Below are 10,812 nucleotides of genomic sequence, written 5' to 3'. Positions count from 1 at the left end.
AAAAACACTACATTATTGAGCTGTCTCTTTTCCCCGGCCTCAATGTTCTAGTATTTCATGCTGTTTTGTTTTGAGCGCTCTGATGTGCCGTACACCGCTCTGCCACTGAACGCCCACCTTGAGGTGCTCTTGGAGCTGAGCCTGGTGTTGACGAGTTAACTTCTCGTGCTGCTTCTGGAACTCGCTGATGAGTAGCTGCTTCTGGATCTGCTGCTGCTTCTGGATAAGCAGGAGCTCCTGCTGGAGCTGCCTCTCCCAGAGCCCCGGTTCCGAGCCTGGCCCCAGCATCCTCAGGTCTGTCCGTAGGTCCAACGGAGACAGAGGTTCCACGACCAGCGGCACTTCTGACTTTATCTCCACTGGGTTGCAAAGAAAGAGAATAAAGAACAGGAAGTCACTACCGGTCATGTGACACAGGTGGTGGAACAACAGAAATGAACGTAAACAAGGATGGATAGATGGATTGAACTACAACAAGTATCAATAAGAGCAGGGGTGTCAAACTCATTTTAAATCATTAAAATGTACTCCCAAATGGGCCGGACTGGTAAATCACGGCACAATAACTTAATCCAATTTTTTTTCTTTGTTTAAATATAGAACAAGGACATTCTGAAATTGTACAAATAAGTTAAGTTAAAGTCAAAGTACCAATGATTGTCACACACACACTCGGTGTGGTGAAATTTGTCCTCTGCATTTGACCCATCACCTTGTTCACCCCCTGGGAGGTGAGGAGAGCAGTGGGGAGCAGTGGGCAGCAGCGGTGCTGCGCCCGGGAATCATTTTTGGTGATTTAACCCCCAGTTCAAACCCTTGGTGCTGAGTGCCAAGCAGGGAGGTAACGGGTCCCATTTTTATAGTCTTTGGTATGACTCGGCCGGGGTTTGAACTTACAACCTACCGATCTCAGGGCGGACACTCTAAATCCTAATGTTGTTGGGTTTTTTCACACTTACATGTTGCGGTTAATAGTATTATATATTTATTTGTTGTTATTTATATTGTCTGAATAAATTATGTGATAATGTTCATCAGTCAAATCATTGGTTTTAATTTTCAATCTATCAAGATAAAAAAAATTATATCAAAATCCAATTACAGTATGTTATTTATGAAGTTTGATAATTTTCCTCAAATGATCATGTGGTTTATTTTGTACATATGTAGCATCATCTACAACAGGCCTGGGCAATTATTTTGACTCGGGGCCCACATTTAGAGAAAAAAATGTGTCTGGGGGCCGGTATATCTATTTTTAGGAACACTAATACAAAACCTCACAATAATGTCTGATTGAATGCTAAAAACGTTATGACAGACCGCCTTAAAAAACTTAATGGAATTTTACATTTTTCTATGAACGATAAAACACTGAATATTGACAAAATATGAATGTTACACCTCCTTTCGATCGACATATTTTACAATCAAGTGAAACGCAACAAAAATGCAACCAACAGTGAAATATGAACGCGAAGGTTACAAATTAAACCCACCTACAATCTGATATATGTGATATATCACTAAGCTTTAGAACAGGGGTAGGGAACCTATGGCTCTAGAGCCAGATGTGGCTCTTTTGATGACGGCATCTGGCTCTCAGATAAATCTTAGCTGACATTGCTTAACACGATAAGTAATGAATAATTCAGCTGGTAATCACAGTGTTAAAAATAACGTTCAAAATATAAATCATTCTCATGCATTTTAATCCATCCATCCGTTTCCTACCGCACCTGTTCAAGAAGTCGCATTAATGGTAAGAAGTATTTTATTTATTATTGGTTAACTTCAGAATAACAATGTTATTCAAAAGAATAAGAGACTTATTATTCTCTAAAAATGTTGGTCTTACTTAAAAATGCACGCATCTAGTTGTATTCAGTGTTAAAAAATATTATACGGCTCTCACGGAAATACATTTTAAAATATTTGGCTTTCATGGCTCTCTCATCCAAAAAGGTTCCCGACCCCTGCTCTAGAACTTTGTTGTGAAAATCTCCTTCCGCGTCTGTGGAAACGCTTCCCGCCCACACTGCTTGGTGCCTCATCTGAGCTGCTGTGACGTAGATTACCATAGTAACTAATTAGATGACCATAGTAACTCATAAGATTACCATAGTAACTGGTATATCATCCAAAAGCACAGATTCCAACCATTGAAAGACTCAGTATAGTTGAAGACTTACGGTCATTTGAAAACATCACTGCACATCATAATGGCAGCTACAGTTTCCATCTTAAAGATCTCAAAAAATTATTTGGGAATGTCCGGCGGGCCAGATTGAAAAGCTCAACGGGCCGCATGTGGCCCCCGGGCCTTAATTTGCCCAGGTCTCATCTACAACGATACAAAGAATCGCTATTGCGACATCTAGTGGACACATTTAGAAAAGCTGTTTCTTTCATTCACATTTCAGGTTCATTTTTATACTTAGCAAACTCATCCCGCGGGCCGGATAAAACCTGTTCGCGGGCCTGATCCGGCCCTCGGGCCGTACATTTGACACCACTGAACTAGAGGGAGGAATGGGAGGAGAGGAGTAAGAACTGAGAGGCACAGCTTTCTCTCATGTGAACCTGCAATTATAATGGTTTCTAAAAACAAACACTGGATCGCATCCGGCAGCGTCTACTGGGAGCAGCTCCGGTGGACCCAAAGGACGCTTGGCACGGAGCGACGGCATGGTCATTTTGAATTATTTCTTTAAATAACATCTTCTGTCTGTTTTAATAAACAAATGACATCCAGCCCAAGTCTGTGGAAGTTTAATCATAACAAGATCTGTTAGTCATTGTTGGTATTTTTCAAAGAGACAGGGCCTCCTTTTGGTCTGATACAGTAGCTTTCTGTATCCTCCTGAGGATGGACATGTGGGTGACCACTGCAGAGGATGCTGGCTCCCATGAGGATATAGTCTAGTTTAAAACACAGTTCACTTACTTCAACCACACGGAATAATCAGTGCTTGCATAAAATCGGTTTTGAAATTGTCAGAGGTAAAAATCCGCCTCTGATCTTTGACCAGAAAACGTACGGTTCAACAGGGATTTGAGCATGGAAGTCACCACTGATCGGCTTTGTCCAAAACGTCCTGCCAGATTGATTTATGCGCGTTAGCGAAGGTGATGGTGATGTAACCGCCAATGAAGGGTACACACACACACACACACACACACACACACACACACACACACACACACACTGCCTGGGCTGCTGCAAAGTGTTTTGACGCAGGAGAAACATTCAAACCTACTTGAAATTCCCGAAGCTGTGGGGAGATTTATAGAGTGCATTCATCGCCCTAATGTTCTACAGGCAGGAGGTGGCAAACACACACACACACACACACACACACACAGTAAAGTCTATCACCTGTTCACTGGAGCTAAGGGAGAAATCTGACACGACTGCCTTTTTACATTCTTGTTGCGATGCCATTATCCGGCATCGTACATTTTAATGAAGCTTTTAAAGCTGTCAAGTAGGCAGCATCTGTCCATAACAGCCATCGGTAATCGGCAGCAACGCCCTCATGCTCCCTGTGACTGTGAGGCATCGGTTTGTTTTGTTTTTCTCATACACCGCCACCAATCTGTGCGTATGCGGCGGCGCTGATTATAAATAGCAACATAAAAGCAAGTGGCGCAATCCTGGTCTGTGACAACTCCCACACCTTAGTATCCACCACCCTAACTTGCTGTTGTCATGGCAACGCCAGCTACGTAATTACACCCCGCCACCGCCACCGCCACCGACAACACCACCCCATCTTGCAGATACGGAGTCTCGCTGCGTGTCATCTCCTGCCTGCTGTGGCAATGTGACACACAGACTATTATATCAGCGCTTATAAAAGAGCGGCGTCCCCAGCACGGAGAGGCACCATTAAAAATATGACAAAAACCCTCTGACACAAACACATGAGAGAATAATGAGTGATAGCTAGACTTAAAAGGAGGTTCAAAAGACTGAAGACAGCCAGCGGGGACTCCTGGGCTGTGGTGTTCTATAAACAGCTCCAGTGAAATGACAGCGGAGGGCAGCAGCTCAGTAGGCATGGGAATAGGTACCTGTGGATCAGACTCCTCTCCGATGACAAGTAATATTCATCTTGGCGTGTAAGTGCTTGACAAAAGGACTTCCATGTAATAGGCACTGTTCCAGGAACAGCCGTGAACCTGTGAACCGTTCAAGGACTCGGCCTGACGCCGCCGGTGCTACTTCTGCCTAATGGTGCTAAAAATAGCAACAAAAACACCTGCTGGCTGGGAGGACTCGAAACTGTGATATCTAATTAATCTTATATTTCATTCCCTGCCCCAACTGCGAATGACGTTAAGAATATCCACTTTGATTGCCGCGTTAAAACAGAGCCTCCATCACCATTTCTCAGATAAGGGAGGAAGCCGGAGGCGGTAGTGTGAAGGCTTGAGGCCACATTTGATAACCGAGGCTGAGCGAAATGGCCCTTGAGGAAACCACAACAGCCTCATGCACCCTGTTCTATTCTCGTACACACTACGTCCACAGAAATAGCACCGAGTTGAGCTGCAAACTTGAGAGAAAATGAGATCTTTAAGGTACGGTGAGATGAATTTTGAACATATTTTATGACTGAGATGCTTCACCGGGCGCTGTTTGATCAAAAAGCACACACGCATAAAATCTGCGGCTTCTGTCAAAGGAAAAAAATCCGTAGGCAGACAAGAATACCGTAGCGGCAGTTAACAGGGTTAAATATAAACGCTTTTCTGAGCACAGGCTTAATATAGACAAAGTGCGAAAGACTGCCGCATTTGTGAGGCACCCAGCTTAATTTAACGCAAGCAACAATAAAAACGCTGTGTCGCGTGCATGTAATGTTCAGTTCATTAGTACGAAGTCTAATGCTCCCAAATTGGTACAATTCGGAGTCCAACCACAATTTTTTTAAAAGACAAAACAATGCCAGCAAATCTTGCAAGACTTCAGCTCAGTAATTAGAATTGTCTTGCACTTTTTTTTTTACTTCAGCCCAGAAGGTTACCAGTGACTACAGCTTCCTAAATAATGAATAGGGGACATCTTGTTGACTCACTTGTCTTCAACCTTACCGGCATAGTGACTTCTTTTTTTGGGACTTTTTTTCATTTATGTGAAACACTTTTACTTTGTACTATTTTACTTGATTCATGATTTGGAGTAATACGAATACATGCGTAACAATTTCTTCAGTAATAATTTTTTCTGCGGATCGAACCCTCGCCCTTTGCCACAAAAGGAAGAAGACTGTAGCATTTTGCAAACATGAATGAATAGAATAGTTAAAAAATAAATATTTTGCTATTTTATACTGTCATTGGTGACGAAGCAATGAAGGGGCTGGGTATACATTTGGTGTAAAATTGACATTTTATCAACTATTTTTGATTCTCACCTTAAAATAAACAAAGTGCTTCCTTTTTAGACTCAATCAATCAAAATGTATTCATATAGCCCTTAATCACAAGTGTCTCAAACTCACAATGACATCCCCTAATCTAAACCCACATCTCGGCAAGAGAAAACTCAAAAGACCCCAGCTGGGGGAAAAGAAGAAACAGCAGCTGTAGGAACCGCACTACAGGATGATCGGCTGCAATGGATGTCGAGTGGGTACAATTATTGAATTGCTAAATTAGTAGACAATGTGGGAGTCCAGTCCATCAAAAATCCAACAGATAGTTATTGAGGGATATTCTTCTGGGCTCAAAATGTTTGTTACTAAATACGAATCCGTTTTTCAAGGAAAGTTTGGCAACCCTACTAATGAGGAAGTGTGATAATAAACAGATATGGAACAACATAGCTTTAAAATTAATTTATTATCAATTACATATACATATTCCTTTTACAGAGTCAATGTAAATATTAGCAGCTAAAATGTGAAATATAAAGAATTGAAAATCTGCACAAACAAACGGCACATGATTACTGTCCTCTAGGTTGACCTAAGATAGGTTACTTTATTGGTACCCGAAGTGAAACTTGTTTTGCAACCAGCAGGATTTGGACATCCGTTAGTCATAAAGGAACAAGTAAGATCTTAAACATGCAATACAAAGACTTACAATAAAAAAACATTAGGTAAGATTATAAAATGTAAATGTACTCAAAGTTACCCATGAAAAGGATCAGATATAAAGTCACAACCAGATGAATTTAGGCTAGGCCTGAGTAAAATACTATAAATAAAATAATAAATTGCACAAAATGGTATTGTGTGTTGTTACGTTCTATTATGGCAGCTGGGACCAAGCTGTATCTGCACTGTTTTGCTGTTATTGTTCCCAACTCTCTATTACAATTACAAATGTCGGTACTGAACTAATAAAGTGAGTACTTTTGCTTTATGGTAGTTGTATTTTGTTTTATCATACAGTGGTCAACTACTCGTCACAATTTGTCTTCAGAAAACTGACTGTGTTGGACTTTGGGGGCCACAATGACTATAAATGTTTTGCCGGATTAGTATGAGGCGCCTCCAGGTTGGCTGGGAGCACCTGCACATGAAGCGCTGGTAAACAAGATATTTATGAATGACAGCCCCTAAATGTGTTTTTAGCACCAGTGGGAGACAAGCACCCGGGCCCATGCCCAAATTCTTCCCTGAGCGGCGATTGGGTGACTCACAGCCCTTGACCGCTGCAGTGTGAACTGCCAGTGTCCTGAAAGTGTTTATTTCTCTAGTCCATTTGCGTAGCGTGAGTCTTGCTCTTGGTTACAGCGACAATCACGGCCCTAATTTGAGATGGCTGCTTGAAATAAAAGGGGCTTAGCCTGAGAAACAAGCCATTCATAATATAAATATCCCACACTGAATAGAAAGTGCAAAGCTCTTTTCACACTTTCAGTTTGCCCTTGTGTCATTAAATGCGGGGATAAAAAAAAGTATATGTACATGGAGAAACAAGTAACAAGTAGTGTTCAGAATGATGTTTTTTTTTTTTTACAAGAACACTATTCAGCAAAGCAAGTACAGCCGCAATGTAAATGAATGTTTTGCAATGTAATCTGTTACAACCTTCAGAACATCATCACACCAGTTGCATTGCTATTAGGTGCATTTTACCCATTTTTAATCATCTTTTGAGCTCCCTTTGTGTTGCATCTTGCCTGAGATGTTTACCGATCTAAATCTGACTATATAAATAGAAGCAAAGACAGAAGATGTTCGACACGGGGGGAAAATAAGCGGATCCTTGGGCCTGCAATGTGGCACTGCATCTCTAATTAAGTGCCTTGTTATTTTCAGCAACTGGCAAGTCTAAAGCAGGAAATGGCACTTTATTTTTAAGACACAGGCTTGTCCTTGCAGCTGAGCCAGATTTGAGACTTGCAGGCGGTTTGTTAACAAAGAGAACTGACTCAAATCCCCTCACTCGAGACAGGAGTCTGGTCGTCTCCTGTTCTGCCATCAACAAACAACAACTCACAATGGCCCGTCCCTTTAGTATTAATGCAAAAGGAATGCAAAACTCGGAGAGTCTTTGACAGTAAAAATAATTTGTAAAGTCTTCTAAACATTATCAATAGTGAATACATATTCCGTTGGGTCATGCTCATAGATCAATCAACAAAAATCAATTATACCTGAAAAAAGAGTACACATCACTAGCATCCTTTGGAAATAAAGACAAAAATGGCAAAAACTAATGAAAAATAGTCGGTAATTTTTTTCCTGATTTAGTCGTGACCACTTCAAACACACTGCGATGAAACATGACGAGCCACACAAGGAGGCTTGTTAGGAAGACTCTTTATTGTATGCAAGGTTCCTATTGATGTAGGATTGAATGATATTTTGCGCCGGGTGACCGAGCTAATTAGTTTCCTACAGTAGGTGGAGAGCTCATTTGGTTGAGTTTTTGTCTGACGTTGCAAACACACATGCCCTTTTATTTTGCATAAAAGGTTATGGTGATTTCCTTGAAACAACAGACCTCTTACTCAACTGACCCCAAACACCTGGGACAATGTCCACTGACCTAAAATTCAGAGCACATGACCCTCAAGCCCGTATTAAATCCGCCCAGACTAATTAAAGCAACACCTTCTGAACAACAGATTTGTTTTTCTCTACACGTTTGCCATAAAGCGAGAAGGACAAACTCAACAGACCAATGAGAGAATTCTATAAATATATGTTCCAAAGCACTGTTGTATCAGGAGCACGCCAAGATGGAATGATAACGCACAGACCGCCTAATCTTAGCAGGCTAATGCCATAAGCCGAAAATAACTCACCTAAGAATAGCTGACCCACAGAATAAGCAAGGAGGCTGAATTCAGTTGCTCTGTGCAGCCGTTGTTTTCCTCACAGGCCTCGTACACACACAGAAAGACAAGAAGTGTGACCAGGCGATTTATGGACAGATGGAATGTGTCATCCTCCCGTCTTACTTCTAAATTTGTGCAGCTCGTAGCCTGTAGTCAAACTTATTTCATACCAAAAGCATAATGTTGTCTATTCGCAGTCTTCTAATCTGGTCCAATTCAATTAGATGAACTAATCTGCACTTTGTCATGACAATGGTTTCACTTCAACTCCTAACTGCTATTCAAAGGCCATTCAAACATTTCATCAACAGCAAGATGCATGGCAAAGTGACTCATCCATTCACTGAATAGTCATTCAGATTTGAGTCAGCCATTGTACGTTTATAATGTATGTTACTCGCAGAGCAAAAAATAGAACTGTCTGTGGTAAATGTTCTGAGAGAAACCTTTAAGATGTCCCCTCAGCATTCCTGTCACACTATTTCCACTTCCCTAAAAAAGTGTACAAAAACACAACAAGCCGTTTGTGTTCTCTGTGACTCATTTCTGCCGGCTCGAGCACAGCAATGGTGGCAGAACCCTTCCTCCCTGTATTGTTTGGTAGAAAAACAACATCGTATCTGACACACTTTGTTACGAGACACTGATGGACAACACACGGAGCAGCAAAGATTAAATACCTGGAATCTGGAAGAATTGGCTGCTTCCTACCTCTAAACTCAGCTGAGAGTTGGCTTTGCACACGCAGAACGAGAGACTGGCTGAGTCCAGAGTTGAGAGTGTGAAAGAGAGGGAGCGAGGGAGAGAGGCAAACACACGGAGGATGGACGAGCGTGTGAGGCTGGAATGCACCAGCAGGAAAAGGGGTGGGAAATAATAAAATCAAAGGCTGAGATTCCCCCGGGCAGCACAACTAAAAAGGCTGCTCACCTGAGTTGTTCACGTTGTGCATCCTGCTCTGGTTGGGGAGCGTCTGGGCTCCGATGCAGTCGTCTGTTGTGGAGAAACTTGACTCGCTCTCGTAAATCGTCTGCAGCATACTCCACTTAGCGCTCAGGTCGCATGGCACGCCGTCACAGAAAGAGCCACCCCTATTGCCACTCGGGGGAGCGACCGCCACAACAGCCTTCCTCCGCCTCCTCCTCCGAGAACAGCGCTCTCACTGGAAAGCAGGAGCCCCGCGTTCTATGCAAGGACTGTTTGCCTTCTCTTCTCAGCAAAGTGTCAGAGAGGAAGGAGCCTGCAAAGGCGAAGCAGAGTTGCCTGGCAAAGCCGTGTGTACTGTGTGCACTGAGCGTCTCGCAAAAGGGAGCAATGCAAGCCGGGGAGGGCGTGAGCTTCATTTGCATGTGAATCAACAACTGTGTGGCCCACAGGTGACAGAAATAGAACAATAGCCAGCCCTGGCTAAAAATAGGTCAGGCAAGGCGCGGGGATTGGAGCAGCATTGATGCGTTTAAAAATACTACACCAAACACAGCTGTCTTCTACAGCTCCTGCCAGAAGGCATGTCTCTTGACTCCCCTCTCTGCAGATGGAGGCTTGATTCCTCCTCCCTTTCTCTCCTTTTTTTCTGTTACTTGAGTCGTTCAGCATGTCTCACTCGCTCCCTATTTCTGTCTTCATTTGTTCTTGCAGGTACCAGAGAGACATGATCCCTTGTTCATGTGTTCATCAAGGGATTCATACTTCTTTCATGTGATTCACAAAAATATAGGTTTTACATTTAAAACAGTGTATTTTTCTTTCCCCGGTCCATATCAGTTGATAGAGCGGTACGCCGCCTGATTCTGTACCTTTTCACACAGTAAAACATCCAAGCCAACCAAAGAACTCAAGAGCGCTCTCTGCTCTAATTGTCAGTGTTGGATGTAAGAATGCAAACAGGAAGAAGTGTTGGTGTACGGAGTGGTGAGTATAACTATCCTTTGTCAAAACTGGGATGGTTAAATCTGCCAGCTGCAGCACAAGACAAATGACCAGACCACTGGCTAACTAAAAGACATGTTCAGGAGCTCAATACACACATTAAGATGATTGAGACAATTTGGTGCTCAGTTTTCATCCCTCCGACCAAAGTCAGCAAACGCCTGATTATCTGATGTCATTTTAGATTATCTTGACCGATTATCTTGTGGTTTGAGTAGGGAGGTAACAATATGAAAGTTGCATATCACGGTTATTGTGACCAAATTTATCATGGTTCTCATTATTATCACAGTAAGATTACAGTTGGTACAAAAAAGTCTGCGGGCTATAGAGCGTTTTCTATTCGGGTTCCAGTACTCTGGAATGCCCTCCCGGCAACAGTTGGAGATGCTACCTCAGTAGAAGCATTTAAAGGCCTACTGAAATGAATTTTTTTTATTTAAACGGGGATAGCAGATCTATTCTATGTGTCATACTTGATCATTTTGCGATATTGCCATATTTTTGCTGAAAGGATTTAGTATAGAACAACGACGATAAAGATTGCAACTTTTGGTATCTGATAAAAAAAAGGCTTG

At 42.3% G+C, this 10,812-nt stretch overlaps 1 protein-coding gene across 4 annotated transcripts in view; it reads right to left on the bottom strand.

Annotated features, from left to right (window-relative positions):
* The window catches only part of hdac9b (histone deacetylase 9b), a 37,255-nt gene extending 27,642 nt beyond the window's left edge, over positions 1-9,613 (bottom strand). For 2 of the 4 annotated variants that reach the window (XM_062063090.1, XM_062063091.1), the window contains exons 1-2: positions 9,236-9,613; positions 118-359 (exon numbers count right to left, since the gene is read on the bottom strand). In XM_062063090.1, coding sequence (XP_061919074.1) covers positions 118-359; positions 9,236-9,344 — 351 coding nt within the window. In that variant the 5' untranslated portion in view covers positions 9,345-9,613. Of the gene's footprint in view, positions 1-117; positions 360-8,985; positions 9,147-9,235 lie in introns of those variants that run through there. The other 2 variants (XM_062063092.1, XM_062063094.1) reach the window with 2 other exon arrangements.
* Positions 9,614-10,812: the final 1,199 nt, after the last annotated feature.

Source organism: Entelurus aequoreus, linkage group LG11 (genome assembly GCF_033978785.1).
Source record: "Entelurus aequoreus isolate RoL-2023_Sb linkage group LG11, RoL_Eaeq_v1.1, whole genome shotgun sequence".
Taxonomy (NCBI): Eukaryota; Metazoa; Chordata; class Actinopteri; order Syngnathiformes; family Syngnathidae; genus Entelurus; species Entelurus aequoreus.
This window is presented reverse-complemented; position numbering and strand designations above follow the sequence as displayed.